The sequence below is a fragment of the Delphinapterus leucas genome, chromosome 1 (assembly GCF_059928025.1).
Source record: "Delphinapterus leucas isolate spDelLeu-1000000601 "Yukka" chromosome 1, BTC_Dleu_Yukka2, whole genome shotgun sequence".
NCBI lineage: Eukaryota > Metazoa > Chordata > Mammalia > Artiodactyla > Monodontidae > Delphinapterus > Delphinapterus leucas.
In genome coordinates, this window is record NC_143129.1 from 179,123,085 (window position 1) to 179,140,298 (window position 17,214).

The 17,214-nt window shown below is 50.5% G+C and overlaps 1 protein-coding gene across 4 annotated transcripts in view; it reads right to left on the minus strand.

The window, feature by feature from the left end:
- Positions 1–2,707: 2,707 nt before the first annotated feature.
- LOC111187131 (kazrin) overlaps positions 2,708–17,214 on the minus strand; it is a 138,600-nt gene continuing 124,093 nt past the window's right edge. For 2 of the 4 annotated variants that reach the window (XM_089900852.1, XM_089900855.1), the window contains exon 9: positions 3,004–3,421. In XM_089900852.1, coding sequence (XP_089756978.1) covers positions 3,141–3,421 — 281 coding nt within the window. In that variant the 3' untranslated portion in view covers positions 3,004–3,140. Of the gene's footprint in view, positions 3,422–17,214 lie in introns of all 4 variants that reach the window. The other 2 variants (XM_089900854.1, XM_089900864.1) reach the window with 2 other exon arrangements.

Genomic DNA, 17,214 nt, shown 5'->3' on the forward strand with positions numbered 1-17,214 from the left:
CTCGTCACTTCAGATGGACTCTTCCCAGGCCCAGCCGTCGTTGCTCTCTTCCCTGGGAAAGGGGCTGAAGCTCACGGTCTCTGAATCAGATGCTGTTGGGCCTTTGATGGAGACCGGAAGACTTCTTTCCCATCTGGAGGAAGGGTCTGCTCAGCGAATCAATGGTGCAACCAGACGTGGGGTGTGGGGTGGGAGGGGGCCCATTTATAGTCAGCAGTATCCCTCTGCATGCTGATAATTAATGCGCTCCCGCCCTTCCGAATGGTTCTCTTTGCATTAAAGTTGTCCCCATGGGGCCTCAGCTTGGCAACACTTTCCCAGCTGTTGGTGTGAGCCACTGTAAGCGCCGAAGGTGAATAAAACAGAAGGATTTTAAAAGTAATTCGAACATTTTATAAAATTTGACACTGCCCCCTCCTCAAACTGGGACCAAATTAGATCCTGAAATCCGAGTTTGGGCACAGAATTTCAATGTCATCTGGGTCGTTATTCAGCACAGAAAACATGAGGCCACTCTAGCTCCATCAGCCTTAGATGAAAGACCTTGTGCCTCTGTACCTCGGTTTCCTCTTCTGTAAAATGGGGCTACTCCTACTTGCCTCCTGGGCTAAAAGTGATAAGAGAAGGTAAAGTCCTTAGCACAGGGTCTGGGATGCATTCAGTGTTCCAGAAATAATAGTAGCAGGAGCTACATCGTTGATGTTCTGAACACAAAGGCAACTTGGGAGAGTGGAAAGGGAATTGACTTTGAAGTCAGATCTTTTGTAGTGTGACTTTGTGTCTATTATTTCTCTGGCCTCACTTTCTCCACCTTTAAAATGGGGGTAAGAATGTCTATCCTGCCCTGATGTTGTGATGGTCAAATAAAATCATGTCCATAAAGCGATGGACAGGTTGTCAGGGGTTGGCAGATTTTGTTGTCAGGATTTTAGAAGTAAGGGGAGCCAGGCCCAGAGAAGGCAATGTCATGCCCGGAGTCACACAGGATGTATTCTCAAAGATGACCTCACTGGGGTTCTTACCCTAGAGTTCACAGCCCCCTCAAAGTTCCACAGGTGGGTCAGAGAGTCCCAGAATGCAAAGTTGTGAAGTTTTGTGTATTCTGGGGCAAGTTTCGGAAGCTCTTATTAGATTCTCAAAGGGGCCATGATCTTGCACAGTTAAAGAGCCACTATCCTGATTTAACCCCCTTTACTTCACAGGTGGAGAAACCAAGTCCCACAGAGGGCAAGGTCACAGGCCAGGATTCCTTAGGGAATGGAGCCGTCCCTGCTCTAGGAGGCCCTGGGTGTCTAATGCCCAGGCCGTGGTTTTGGAAACAGTCCTGCTTATGGCTCTCATAAGTTTTCAAAATCCGTTCACATCCGGCTGCTGAGTTGAATCCATCCCTTTCCAGGCGCTACGAGGTTCTGAAGGGTCTGCTGAATTTGGGGGGAACTTGGGCAGCGATTCCACATTTTTGAGAGGTGAGGTGGACAGCCCCACCCTGTTCAAGTGACCATGATCATGTTGGGAATGGGAGGGGTTGGGAGGCGTTTCTAGCCTGGATGGCCCAGGATGGTGAGCTTTGGGTGATTGGAGGAAGGCACTGGGTAGGGGTGGGTGGTGAGTGTGAGGTGCTTGTGGGACCCCCAGGAGGGGAAGCTCAGCTGGGTTGCAAGCCCCTGCCCTGCTCTCCCCTGTCCCCAACTCTCCACTCCTCCACCCCTCCCCCACCCCAGCCCTGCCGTCTAGGAGACCTGCAGACAGGGCCAAGCGCCTTCTGGCTTTGCATGTTGTGAGCTGCTGCCTGAGCTATCTGATCCTATCTCATCTCTATTTCCTGTCACCTCGGAATCACTCTCCGGGACACCCAGGAATTTGCTTTGCCTGCTTCTAAACCAGCCTCTTTCCTACATCCAGCCCCCTCTTTTTTTTTAATCCACAAAGCTGCTTCCGCAAATAGTAAATTGCACACACCACCAGGTTTGGTTAATTAACTGCACAAAAATGCTGGGGAAACCAGTGAAGGAGGTAATTATGCAAAAAAGATAGTGTCAGGTTTACCAGCTACTTCTCTCCCCCCTCCTGCACTCTGAGGACTTGGGGGAGGGGTTCTTCCCTTTTCCCTGGAGCTGCTTGGTGAAAGAGGGGCTCCCCAATAAGTCCTACTCACAAAGGTCAGGAGAGAGGCAGGCAGGAGGGGGGCTGGGGAGTAATGAGCAATGGGGGCAGGGCGGCCGCGCTGGGGACACACCTGATGGGCCATCTTCAGCCATTCCCAGGTGCGCTTGCCGATAGACGCCCCCTCCCACCGGGCCCCAAACCAGGCCCATTTCTTCTCTTCCCCCCTGCCTTAGGCTCTTACCTGGAATGGTAAGAGCTGGGCTTTGAGGTGGGAGTAGGCAGAACACACATTTGGGCCAAATTCCCCAGGTCCACTGGGGCTGCCCCACCTCCCAGACAGAGGAGTTTTGGGGGATGTGAAGCCCCCTGACTCCCGCACCGGGGAGATCATAGGGCATTTGCGGCCTCACTGAGTTTGTTCTCCATCTTTCTACGGGGAGGGCCGGCCCAGAGTGGGGCTAGGCTGTGCTCGGGCCCCTACCCAGTGGCGTCCCGGGCCCTGGCGCTCCTCCCGCCTGGCCCAGCTCACAGCGCCCGCTCCACCCCCGAGGAGGCGAGGTCTCGCGTGGGCTCTCTTCCCCGCCCCGGGGCCCAGGCGCCGGCTCACCTCCTGCCCGCCTCGGCGTCGCGGTAGTCCTCAATGGCCAGCCGGAGCTTGCGCCGGTGCAGGGAGCTGCACACGCCCAGGCCCAGCTCTAGGTCCTCGTCACTCAGGCTCAGCAGCACCTGCGCCGGGCAGGTGGGGACTGAGCGCCAGATGGGAGGCGTGGGGGCGGGGACCCAAGGCACCCCTCCCCTCAGTGGGCGCGTGGCCCCGGGAACGTCTCTGCAGCCGCCTCGCCTCCAGCCACTGCTCCACGAGGCCAGGCGGTGGGACCGCTAACCTGGCTGAAAGGGCCCGCTAGTCCTGCCCTGCGTCCCTCCAGCCAGGTAAGGGAAGGTTAGTCCCATTTTAAAGACAGGGAGGCTGAGGCTCAGAAGGGCTGTGTGCCTTGTCGGAGAGACACAGTGGTTTACTGGAGCCTGAACCCAGTTCAGCCAGCTCCTCTAACCCAGCGGATGGGATGGTGGAGGGGGGCGTTCCCACGGGGGTCCGGCAGGTGCCCTACCTTCCCACTCTTGACGTTCTCCGCACAGGCCTTGACGTACATGGGCATGGCCATGACCACCTCCAGCCAGGCCTGGACGGTGCCGGCCTTCCAGTGCGACATGGGCGTGGTCCTGACCAGCTCCACCTGCTGCAGCCGGTCTGTCTGCTCCTCGCCCTCCGACAGGCTGAGGCTCTGTCGCGTGGGGCTGCACTGGCTGTCCGAGTCTGCAACACACAAGCACACAGGGCCGTGCTGGGGAGTGGGGTGAGGGGCAGGGCAAGGGCTGCAGGGGGCAGGGACTGGGCAGGCTGCGCCCCCTGAGTCTGCACCCCAGCGGATGCAGGGGGTGGGCAGGGATGTCTTTCCCCCCACGCATTTCTTCTTTTCAGAATCCAAACGGCTGTTTTGTTTTGCGGCCCCTCCCCCAGTCCAAAGTAATCTGTGCCCTCTAAAAGAAAAGAATTTTAAAAACTTAATCCAGAAAAGAATAAAAATAATACAGAAAGTGAAAATCACCCCAAATCCTATGCTACCCAGAGACAGTAGCTGCTAGTATTTAGTTAAATGGTCTTTGGGATACACAAATGCCTACGCTTACAAACACAGGTCCCCACGCTTACATGACGTGTTCCGTTTTGTAATATGCTGTTCTCATTTACACGACGGAGGACACCCTTCCGTCTCAGCAGAGAGGCACAGCATTCCTCAAAGGGATGCTTAGTCTATTTCACCCGCTGCCTGCTGATGGGCCTGGGTTGTCCCTCATTTTTCACTATTGTAAACAACGCCAAGGCAGCCATCTTTGGGCAACTGGGTGATTTATATTTTTAGGGTAAATGGAGCCCCAGCTCTGTTCCTTAACACACCGAAGCCTGTTTCTGGAGTGGCCCTCACAGACAAAAACGTCTCTCCACCAGCATTTTCCAACCCCATTCCTGAATCCATGGTCAGCTGCCTCAACACTTGATAAATATACCAAGTTCAGGTGATGAAGAGTCAACCAAGAAGGGAAAAGAATCTTTCTCTAAAGCAGGGTTAAATGAAAACCCAAATGGACAAACTCAATACCGTGAGAGATGACAAGCATTAAAGAATAAGCCTGATTTGAAATGACCCTATATTATATTGTATATTATAAATCATTCTAATATGTAAAAAATGCGTATCCATCAAAGCAGCACATAGTAAAACAATGGGCATGGAGAACACAAAAATGTTATAGTTACTGAGTTTGGAAGTATGAGGTTATGTCTCTCTTGCTATAACTCTGGGTATCATCAAAGTTCCATGATAAACATGTATAAGTTTATAATGAAAAAATTGGAAAAATTAAAAAATTAGGAAGCAGTATAAATGGTTATGGATGGGAGTTTGAATGAATGATGCTCCATTCATATGTTGGAATATAAGCAATTAATTTAAAAATCTGTCACAGGAGAATAGGTTTGTTTTTTTTTTGCTGTATGCGGGCCTCTCACTGTTGTGGCCTCTCCCGTTGCGGAGCACAGGCTCCGGACGCGCAGGCTCAGAGGCCATGGCTCACGGGCCCAGCCGCTCCGCGGCATGTGGGATCTTCCCGGACCGGGGCACGAACCTGTGTCCCCTGCATCGGCAGGCGGACTCTCAACCACTGCACCACCAGGGAAGCCCAGGAGAATAGTTTTGACATGGGAAAATGTTCACAATCTATTGTCAAGTGTAAAAGCACAGTACAAGATAGCACGTACAATGTAATCCCAACCACATGAAAAAAAAATATATGACTATATATAATGTATAATATAATTATGTATATTACATATATACATATATATGTAATATATTACATTATACTAGGTGGGTAAATGTTAAAAGTCTTTATCTCTGGAAAGGGGTGATGGGTAATTGTGCATGAATGTGTGTGTGAGTGTGCACTTGTGAGTGTGACAGTGTGTGTGCATGTTTTTCTATTTCCCAAGTTTTCTGCATTGACTATATTATTTTTGAAATTGAAAAAAGAACACAGCCTAGAAATCTTACTTTTTCAAGTCACAAAGCCCCTTTCCCCAATTCCCTTGCCTCCCTCTGTTGAAACACCTTGGATGACTCTTGGGAAATGGCTATACCAGCTTGGTGGCCACACACTTCTCCTTCATCCCAGGTCCACCGAAACTTTTCTCCCCAACGCTTGGGGGCCTCTAACTGCCCAGCCAAGAGCCCTTCGGGGCCCACAGTCACCCGGCCTGAAAGATGCCACCCCTAGTCCAGCAGGGCACTGGGCAGAGCGATCTAACTCTGGGTGGGCAGAGATGGTGCCTCGTGCCTCAGTTTCCACCCCTGCAAGTTGTCATGATGCTGCTCCCGGCCTTCTGCCTCCTTCTCTGGGCTTCCCTGCAGACTCAGTGACAGTGGGGGTGATGGGGCCTATCTATACTGGATGGGTAGGGGTGAGAGGTCACTGCAGCATCATTATATTTCCCTTCTCAGGTGGACGGAAGGCGACCCCGCACCCCCCAGCCCGGAAAACAGCAGATGGCACAGACTATGTGCAGGTCGCCAATCTGAGCACACATGTTGCCATGGTGCCCCGGAATGCGGAAAGAGCAGCTGCCTCTGCAGCCCTGCCTGGGGGCTCCAAGACCTTGCCTGGTAAGAGAGCTAGCTGCCTGGCTAGGGCACAGGCCTCAGCCTAGGGGTCCCCTCCTGCTGGAACCGTGCTCCCAAGGACAGGCTTGGCTGGCAGGGAAGCCTTTCTGATTGGGTCCTACAGGTGTTGACCACTGGCACCCAAACAGGGTGTCCTTCTTTGCTTGGAGAGAGCTGAGAACCTCTGCCTTATTCCTGTAGTGGAGTCCTGTCTCTGTTTCATGATTCTGGGAAGATGAGAGACCATGTGTGGCTCAATCTGGTTACCCCAAATCTCAAGACACAGCCCATGTTGTCCGTTTGGACCAGCCCTGTGGGAAGAGACCAGGCTTTGGAGTTGAATAGACTTTGGCTTTAGGCAAATTCCTTTACCTCTTGAAGCCTCAGTTTTCCCATCTATAAAATGGGAATAATATTCAATAAAGTATCTACCGCCTAGGTTAGCATGACTATTGTAAATTCCGAATGTGAAGCCATAGTAGGCACTCAGTCAAGGGTGAATATTATTGGTAATAAAGGGCTTCTCCCCTGGGGCTTGGGCAATTTTTTTGGCTACACCTAGAATTTAGCAGTTGTTGCCTCAGTCCTCCCTGCATTCCTGGGATGAAATGTGATTTGAGTTCAGTTCAGGTGCTTAGGGAGGGAACCCAGTCCCACCTGTTGTCAAGCCTACCTGGGCAGAAGTTCATCGTCCCAGTCAGACTCCAGCCTGGCTGGGAGGGGGAACCTGTGAGGGAAGGGGCGAATTTGTGGATTCTGTGCCAAGGTGGGGGCTAAGGGTGTGTTTGTGGTGCTTGGCTATATGTCCCCAGTAAGGGAGATCAAGGGGCATAGGATGGGGAAAGACAGGAGAGAGAGAGAATGAAAGAGAGACTCAAAGAGCAAACCTTCAGGAAGAAATAGTGTTACAGAGACACAAAAGCAAGAAGATAAACAGGCTGGAGAGACTGAGTAGAGAGGGAATGACAGATAAGTGGACAAAGAGAAAAAGCAGACTTCCGGGGTGTGTGTGTGTGTGTACACACTCGTGAGTGTGTGTTTTCCTGAGCTTGGTGTGTCTTTGTGAGTGTGTGCAGGTTATTCTATAGCTAACAGGCCTCGGGCCTGTGCGGGGAGCTGGCTTTTCAGTTCACGTTGTTTATGGAGTCCAGGCTCGAGGAATGCCAGAGGCCAAGCTGGGTTCATATGAGCAAACCACACATTTTGGTTTCTGAGAAAAGACAGCTACTCACCAGCCCACCTCTTTCACCCCCTCCCCACCCCGACCCCCAGGACTTGAACACCAAGGAGAAGATGCTGCAGAAGGACGGAGGGTGGGGGGAGTCTTTGTGGCCATAAACCGTTAATTAAAGGCAATTTCCAAAATGTAGGCGTTATGGTGCCAGATTTTATGTCTGGGATTCCATCAGTCCTGGCTTTTATTTCCCCTCTGTCTCAGCCCTGAGAGTGGGAATAACTCATGTTTACGGCCAGAAGCTCAGAGGAGGCTGGGGAGTTAGAGGGGCTGACCGAGCCCCTGGCAGACTCTGAGGCGGTGCCAGCAACAAGCAGCCACTCTGGATCCTTCCGGACACCAGGAGGGCTATGGTGATTCTGGAAGGAGAGGGTCTCACCCTCCCAACCACCCCCGACATGCATGCACTGCAGAACCTCAGCAATTAGTCATTGAGTTCTCCCTCAAACCGGGCCTACAGAGGCAGCTGTGCTAGCCTAGCACAGGGGTTGGCAAACTACAGCCCAAGGGCCAAATCCAGCCCTCTACCTGTTTCCCTAGATAAAATTTTATTGGGACACAGCCATGCTCATTTGTTTACATTGTCTAAGGCTGCTTTCCTGTTACAATAGCAGAGCTGAGTAGTTGTGACAGATTGGTCCCAAAAGCCTAAAATGTTTACTATCTGGCCTGTTATAGAAAATCCTTTACAGAAACCCTGAGGTTCCGAGGTGGCAATGGACTGTGAGAGACCTTGGTGTGAAGCCCAGCTCTGCTGCTTACCAGCCAGATGATCCTGGGGAAGTGTTTTCAGTTTTCTCAGCCTCGCTTTCCCCATCTGTGAAATGGGGTGATAATAATGCTAATCTCACAGGTCTATGTGGGGATGAAAGGAGATGATGTATGATGTGGACAAAGTGCTCAACCCGGTGTCTGGCACACAGTGTGTGCTCAGTGATTGAGCGGGACCTCTGTCCTCTGCAGGCTCATGTCCCTCACAGTCTAGACCCACTCTGTCCAGTGTAGTAGTCACAAGCCACATGTGGCCATTGAGCATTTGCAGTGTGGTTAGTCCCCATTGAGAAGTGTCCACGGTATAAAATACACCCTGGATTTTGAAGACTTTGTACAAAAAAAGATGTAAAATATCTCATTAATAATTTTTATATTGGTCACATATTGAAATGATAATATTTTGGGTATATTGAGTTAAAAAATATACATTACTACGACTCATTTCACCTGTTTCTCTTTACTTCTTAGTGCATCTACCAGAAAATCTAAAACCACATATGTGGCTTACATTATATTTTACTGGGCAGAGCTAGTCTGGATGGAAGATTTTTGTTTTTTCATTCCATTTTACCCCCTCTGTTTGTTTGGAAGTGAAGCACCCTATTTCTCTGTTTTTGGTTCAGTAGTTCTCTAAGTGTGGTCCCTGGGCCAGTAGCAGCAGCAACACCTGGGAATTTGTTGGAAGTGAAAATTCTAGATGCCCACCCCAGATCTCCTGGCCCCCAGGTGATTCTGATGTATGCTGAAGTTCTAGAACCTTCTTTAATGATTACTCTTTGAGATGTAGTATGCATATTTAACTTAAAACCTGGGGTTATCAATATCTTAATGCCCTCTCCTAAATAGTAAGAGTTATTTAACACATATTACTTCTTTTTTAAAAAATAAAATCAATTTATTTATTATTTTTGGCTGTGTTGGGTCTTCACTGCTGCACGCGGGCTTTCTCTGGTTGTGGTGAGTGGGGGCTACTCTTCGTTGTGGTGCATGGGCTTCTCGTTGCAGTGGCTTCTCTTGTTGCAGAGCACGGTCTCTAGGCACGTGGGCTTCAGTAGTCGTGGCTTGCGGGCTCTAGAGCGCAGGCTCAGTAGTTGTGGCACATGGGCTTAGGTGCTCTGCGGCATGTGGGATCTTCCCAGACCAGGGATCAAACCTGTGTCCCCTGCATTGGCAGGTGGATTCATAACCACTGCGCCACCAGTGAAGGCCCTAAAACATATCACTTCTGATCACTCTTCCTGACTTACACTCTATCATGTCCAGTATTTTAATTCCATCCTTTAAAAAAAAGTCGTACAATTTAGACATTGTCATCATGATTACTTTATACTGGTAATATTTGCTTAAAACAATTTACCTACATGTTTACCAGTTTCTTTGTTCATCATTTCTTCTAGTGTCTCAGACCTCACTTCTAGGATAACTTTTCTTATTCCTGAAGAACATGATTTAAAAGTTCCTCCATAAAGATTATTTTGGTGGTAAGCTTTTATGACTTTTGTTTATCTGAAAAAAGTCTATATGTCATCCTTGTTCTTAAAGAGCTTTGCTGGGTACATAATTTTAGGCTGACAGTTATTTTTTCTCTTTGCACTGGAAAACATTGCTCCACTATCTCTCTCTCCTTTTCACTAATGAGAAGTCAGCTCCAGTCTGATAGTTTTTTTGTTAGCTACTCTTCAGAGTTTCTCTTTGTCTTTGGTGTTCAGTTTCATTATGATGTGGCTACAGGTAGCTTTCTTTTTATTTATCCTGATTGATATAAATTGTGCTTCCTGCATCTGTGGGTTCATTTTTGGAATATTCTCAACCATTACCTCTTCTCCATTCTCTGTTTGCTCTCCTTCTGAGGTTAGACTTTCTTCCCTATCTTATCACCTAGTGCTGTCCAATAGAACTTTCTGTGATAATGGACATGTATATAGGCGTACCTTTTTTTTCATTGCACTTCATTTTATTGTACTTGCAGATACTCATTTTTTTTTTTACAAATTGAAGGTTTGTGGTAACCTTGGATCAAGCAAGTCTATCAGCACCATTTTTCCAATAGCATTTGCTCCCTTCATGTCTCTGTGTCAGATTTTGGCAATTCTCGTAATATTCCAAACATTTTCATTATTACATTTGTTATGGTGATCTGTGATCAGTGATCTTTTACGTTACTATTGCAAAAAGATTACGACTTGACGAAGGCTCAGATGATGGTTAGCATTTGATAGCAATAAAGTATTTTTAAATTAAGGTATGTACACTGTTTTTTAGACATAATGCTATTGCTTACTTAATAGAGTACAGTACAGTGTAAACATAACATTTATATGCACTGGGAAACCAAAAAATTCATGTGACTTACTTTATTGTGGTATTTACTGTGGTGGTCTGAAACCCGACCCATGACATCTTTGAGGTCTGCCTGCAATATACATTGTCCAGTGTGACAGCTGTTAGCCACATGGCTATGAGCACTTAAAATGTGCTCATAGGGGCTTCCCTGGTGGCGCAGTGGTTGAGAGTCCGCCTGCCGATGCAGGGGACACGGGCTCGTGCCCTGGTCCGGGAGGATCCCACATGCCACGGAGTGGCTGGGTCCGTGAGCCATGGCCACTGAGCCTGCGTGTCCGGAGCCTGTGCTCCGCAACGGGAGAGGCCACAACAGTGAGAGGCCCGCGTACCGCAAAAAAAAATGTGCTCATAGGAACTGAGTTATAAATTTAATTTAATTTTAATTGATCCAAATATAAGTTACATGGCCATATGTGGCTAGTGGCTATTGTAGTGGGCCAGAAAGCTCTGATTTCTCCTTCATGGTTTTCATCAACTTATCTCTCTGCATTGCAGTCTGGGTAATTTCCTTAGACATATTTTCCATTTAAAAAATTCTCTCTTCAGCTATTTAGTCTGCTGTTTAACCCATCTTTTTTTGTTTTGTTTTGTTAACAACTATATATATATATTTTCATTTCTAAAATTTCTATTTGGTTCTTTTTCAAGTTCGTCTGGTCTTTCCAGATAGTCTCTTGTTGTTTGTTCAAGTCTATGATGTCTTACATTTCCTTAAATATCCTTAAATATTTAATCTTACATTTCCTTAAATATTGCATACATATTATGTTGTATTTGGTATTGATCATTACTGTATCTGAGAGGGCTTGGAGGGTCCAAATTTGTTGTTTGTTTCTGCTGATTCTCATGCATGCTGAACTCATATTTGATCTTATTATGGGACTCTCTAGGTTCTAAATAAGAGAGGCTTTCCTCCTGAGAGGATGGACATTGCTTCTGCTGGGGTGGGGAGGAGATAGGGAGTAGGGATGATACCTGGGAGCAGGGACCACTCCACCCCCGTCAGAGAGGCCCTGGAAGAATGAGAGAGTCACAGTTTCTGATGCTTCGTTTTGCACACCCCAAGGTTTACTCCCCTGTCACTGGTCCTGATATCAGCATCTGTGTCCAGGACAAACTCCAGTTTTTGCCTTTGGTTATCACTCACTGCTCCTGTCCTGGTATTGGCTCATGGCCTTTTATTTTTGGATGGAAGTGCCTTGGGAATTTCCCTTATTTTTGATGAGGCCAGCAATGTATTGAAAAGTATGCTTTGTTTCAGGTGTAGTGGTTTTGTAGTGGGAGGTCCTTCAGAGTCTGCCTTCCTCCACACTGCCCTGACTGGACACCCCTCTTGCTATGTGAACTGTTCATGCAGCACTCTTCACGTTCTGCTGGCACTGCCATGCATGGGTCTGTCCACCTGCCCTGGCTGAAGGGAATCCCTAAGTCAGTGTTCAAATCTATCCATCTCTTTATCACCCAGGCCTGGTTCATGGTGTTGCTTAATACCATCAGTGGTGGTAAAAGCCCAAGTTATGGGAAGGGGATGGACAATACAACTTTGCTTTGCTTTTCATTTGAATCTGCCCAGGGACCTTGTCTGCTCAACACGCTTCACTGGCTCCCTGGATAAAAGCCAAGTTCCTCACATGACAAGGCTCTGTGTGGCCCAGCCCTGCCGACTTTGCCAGCTTCTCCTCGGTCTGTCACCCCTTCCCTGGGCTTCTTGGGACCACTTCCCTGGTGCTCCTGCCTCTCCCACCCACCATCTCCAATCAGCTGTGCCTGCTCCCCTCTCTGCCTGAAAGGTGGTCTGCTGCTGTCTCCTCTGCCGGAACTCCTATGAAGCCTTCAGGGCTCTGTTTAAATGTCGCCTCTTCCGGGGACCCCTTTTCTGGTCACCTGGCATAGGTCAGTCACCCCCTGAAACACGCAGCCCTCCACAGCCCTCAAACCACACTCACACAAGCTCTCATTCCAGGTACCGAGCCTGCACTTCTCACAGCTGAAGGTAATTAATGATCGTGTAATTGTTTGATGGGTGTCTGGCTTCCCACTAGATCTCAACTCCACGAGGACAGGAGCTGGCCCCGTTCTGCTCTCTGGGTATCCCTGGTACCTAGCAAGGGCCCAGACCAGTGGTGTGCTAGTAAATGTTTAACAACCAGCTCTCGTATTTTTAAAAAGCGCTTTGGGGGAAAAAAAAAAAAGAAAGTGTTTGGTTTATAGCATTTGTTTGCCCATCTCTGTGGTGTAAATATGCCCATTGTGGCCAATTTCAGTTGCCAACATGATGCCCCTGGGCATGGGGTTGGAAATTAGTTTGTGAGCCTGTATGAGCTCCAGCCCACTGCTGCCTGGAACAGAAGGGGCTGCTTTGTACGTTTTGGTTAAAGGAAGGTAGCCAGGGGCTTCCCTGGTGGCGCAGTGGTTGAGAGTCCGCCTGCCGATGCAGGGGACACGGGTTCGTGCCCCGGTCTGGGAGGATCCCACGTGTCGCGGAGCGGCTGGGCCCGTGAGCCATGGCCGCTGAACCTGCGCGTCCGGAGCCTGTGCTCCGCAACGGGAGAGGCCACAACAGTGAGAGTCCCGCGTACCGCAAAAAAAAAAAAAAAAAAAAAGAAGGTAGGTAGGACGGGAGGTGAGGAGGGAGGGAGCAGGCCTCCCTCTCCAGGCTCACCTCCTGCTGGCCCCACCTCCTTTAGGCCGCCTCAGGATGCTGGTTCCTCGAATGTACACATGGTCTCAGGGCCTATTGACCTTGGCATTACTGAATGACGTTCGGGACCAGACCATTCTTTGTCGTGGGGGTCGTCTGTGTTTAGCAGCATCCCCAGCCTCCACCCACTAGAGGCCAGTGAGCATGCAGTATGGCTGCTCCCAGCTCCCCCATCCTTTCGCCCCGGGCCCCTCTGTCCTCAGACCAGCCCTGCTCCGACAGCCGACTCCCGTCTAAACTCCCTGCCTTCGGACAGTGGCAGGGGAGCCCCTGTCAGCACTTTCAAGTCAAACGCTGAATTCTCATTTTTTAAACACTGCATTATAAGGTGAAAAACTGATGTTTTATGGCCTGATAACGGCCGCTGTGTTGGAGGGAGATGCTTTGCTCCAGCGCCCGGTCACAACTCCTGTGAAATACTAAGTGCAAAGGTCAGGCCCTCTGAGCCTGGGCCACCGGGACCGGACAGCGTGGTCTAAACGGCATCAAGTCACTAACTGTGCAGCTGCGGGGTCAACAGCAGGTCCCCAGGTGGGCTGCCACCAATCCCCAACACCCCGACCCCAGAGCCAAGCAGGCCTTTGGAGGCCCTGAGCTAAAAGCTGATGGCACTCCCACCCAACGTGTCCCTTCAAATACACTAAACCATGTGGTACCCGGAAAAAGCCCACAGAGCTCTGCTCTCACCAGTGATAACTACTTAATGCTTAAAACCCGCCTGCATACTTCCCTTTCCCCTCATTTGAGCCTAAGCTGCGCTCACCGTGTCTGTCCCCAGCTCGACAGGTCCCCTGCCCCCAGCCTCAGAGGACACCCTCCTCCAGCCACGCTTCCTGCCAGCCCCTCCTCCCCACCCCCTGAGAATTTTCCAAGGCAGCAGGGAATTGACTTGGTGGAGTCGACAAGGCTCACTTCCCAGGTATATGCTTGGCAAGTACTTTCTAATTTTACAGACTTCGGAGGAAGACACTCAGAAGAGGTCCAGGGGAGGCAAACGTACTATGATCCAATGACAACTACTGTAATGCTTTAAAAAAATGTATCGAAACGCTCCTTTTTCCTCCTTGCCCACCTGTTGTAATGCTGACTAGTGCCCACATTTGGGAAAGTCCTTCTTAGACTCTAACTTGCAGCTGATATCTCCTCCCCTTTTTTGCTTCCACCGGGAAAGTATTCCAGCCGGCTGCTGGCCTCCCCATGTATTCCCACAGCTAGTTCTCTTTTTCAACCTGCTTTCCTGGCCAACTTCTCTGTTGGTGGATGGGCCTGAAAGGTGAATTCTGTGAGAAACGAGGGGCCTCTTTAAGGCCACAGGCAGGAGGAGGGTTCTTCTCCACATGCCCATGTAGGGACAGTACAAGTTTGTGTCGGTGCAGTTCTTAGAGGCAAAGCTGGAGGCGATGGATAGCTGTGGGGTCTGAGAACCCCTAATGGATCTGCGGTCCCGCCTCTTCTTCCCTTCACCGACCCTCCAAGCTCCCCTGTGGGCCTCAGGACATCTCTGCTCAGCCTGCTTCCATGAGCCACATGGACTGTGGTCATTGTGTTGGCCGTGAGACCCAGTCCGTTTGCTCGCTGGGCCGGGGCACCACAGCTGAGTCAGATCCGTGAAGCTCTGGCTTGGGCGTGGCCTTTGGAGGCAGCGCCTCCTTTGGGATCATCCTCATCGAATGATGCACCTGTCTGACCTCCTGCCTCCTCAAAATGCCTCACAGTGCCTCCTGGAAGTTTCCTGCACCAGGGGCGAGCGACTTTATTTCTTGCCCAAAGGGCAATAGGAACAGCAAAGATGTTTAAGGGCGGTATTCGGTTAACTTCCTTCAAAATGAAGAGCACTTTGGTGAGGCTTGTGCTGGGGGCCTTCTTGCAACTCAGATGCTATAGGAAATGTCAGGGAGAAAACTGGTGCTAGCCATGGCTGTTCGTCATGCATCCTGAAACACGATCCCTGGCGGAGTCTGGAGCCAGGGCTGGTGGCCACCATGCTCACTGCGGACTGACACCCCTCTCAAACCCACTGATATGTTTGCCAGAGCCTTGGCACAAGGCGAAACATCCTAGGAAGTTTCCACTCATTTGGGGAAATTTGGGGAAATAAGCCTCTCCCCGCTTTCAGATGACTTCCTTTAATTGTGACACCTCTTCTCTGCCTCCCTCCAGGACTAGATTGTTCTAACGGCTCACGGTTTTATCATCTTCACTCATATCTGCCTGGAAAGTGGTGTAGTGCAATAGTCTGCTGGACCCCAATTCTTAGCCTTGTTCCGTCACTGACTACGTCTCCTTGGGCCATTTATGTTGCCCCTTGGGGCCTCAGTTTCCTTATCTGTAAGGGTGAGACAATAACACAACACACACTTCATATGATTTTGGTGAGGACTGTGTTAGAATAATTTATGTCATCTCATCATTTACATCTGCACCCTCAGCCCTTAGTTCTAGGCCTGGCACATAGAAAGTGGTCAGCCAGTGTTTGTTGAATGACTTAATGAGCGTGTGTAGAGTGCCTACACACACCTGGCACAGCAGGCCCTCCGTGAAGGTCAGCAAATCATATTGTACTTCTCTCTCCCGGCTTCCATCATTGCCCCCAACCCCCCAGCAGCCAGCCTTTGTCCTCAGTCCTCAGCCTGACCCCCTCTCCATATCCCTGGGTTTCCAGCTTATGGCTTTCTTCACACTTATGACCATGCATCCTGCTGAAATTTCTGGGAGAGCAGAGCGTCACCCCTTTGTCAGGTCCATCAGTACCTTCACCGGAAGTGCTCCCTCGCCCACACCCTCTCCATCTCTGAGTCCCACTGAGCCTGGCCAAGTCCACGAGAAATGATTTAGCTGGGCTGTCAGGCTGCAGGCGGTCTGACCCTGAGCCCTGCCGGCCATATGGGCCCCTGGGGGCTCCGGTGCTGATTCCAGGCTTCTGAGGGCAGCTCCCCCACTTCTGCCCTAACACCCCAAGCCCTGGGGACACTGCTCGGGGTCAGAAATGAGTGCGGTCCCCCTGTTGCCTGGCTGTCCAGGGAGGGAAGGGCAGGAGGGCGCTCTGGTGAAGGAGGACATGGGCCAATGAAATGGGCACCTATGGCCTGGGAATCACTGGTCAAGGGGAAGATGAGGACCACCAGGGCTGGACCGGCCCACAGAGAGAGTCCAGAAGGGAGGTAGTGGAGCCGGTGGTCTGGAGACATATTGGGGCCGTGGCATTTTTTTTTCCTAAAGGACACTAAACTTAAAAACAAAAGTAGTTGCCAATATTAAAGAATTGGGGTGTATTATATGACATTCTTGGTTTCTCTTGAAAAACCAGGAGCTTTGGAAGCACTAGAGCCCAGCAAGGCTGCTTCCTTTAGACTCAGTGGGCGTGTGCGAGCCCAGTACAGGGCTGGCTGTGAGGGTGCTCACAGAGATGGGTCCTCGTCATCGTGACCCACAACAGTCTGCAGTGGGGCCCCGTAGAGCTGATCTGAGACAGCAGAGACCGCGGTCACTCTGCTCGCCCCCGGAGGCCTCCGCATCAGGACAGCGCTGCCTGGTGCTTCGCGACGCGTGGGTGTGAACGCACTGCGTCCTCCCCCTCGAGGTGGACACGGGTTCCCAGAGGCCCACGTTATAGATGAGGAAAGTCGAGCTCAGAAACACCATCGGTTGTGTGCACAGGGCACAGCCGGGCCCCAGAGCCTGTGTTTCGTCTCCCTGGCCCCAGCTTCCTGTCTCCTGAATCTCCTGCAGTGCTGGGACAGGCAGCTGCCGCATGCCGGACGCTTCTACCCATTTCTGATTCCATCTTTGCAACAGCCCTGTGAGGTAGGCCGTCTTATTTTCATTTTACAGAGGGGGAAACTGAGGTGCAGAGGGGACTAAGTGACTGGCTTAGGGTCCCTGGCTGAGTGCTGGCTCAAACCCAAAGATCTGGCTCCAAAGCCTGGGTCCTTCCTCGACACCCCTCCCTGATTGCTTGGTTTTTATCAATTCTGCTGGGTTCAGACTCTCACTGAAATGAATGTGTGTTTCTTGCACACACAGGAGGAGACGGAGGGGACCTGGGAATGATTCGCACTCCCGCGCTGCAGTCTCTGACACTCGGTTTGTGGACAGCCCTCAGGTTCCCTCCGCCTTGCAGAGAGCTCCCTCTCCTGCCGCCACAGCTCTGGTCCCCGCAGTGACCGCTGACAGAGTGGGCCTTCTCCCCTCCCTGGCCCGCGTGCCCCCGACCATGAGCTCCATGCCACCCTCAGAGACATAAGCCTTCTAACAAGGAAGGAAGCAGGCACTGGGCAGGCATGGGGCCAATTTGGATGTGACTCCAACGTTGCTGGCCTGTCCCAGGGAAGGCAATTAGG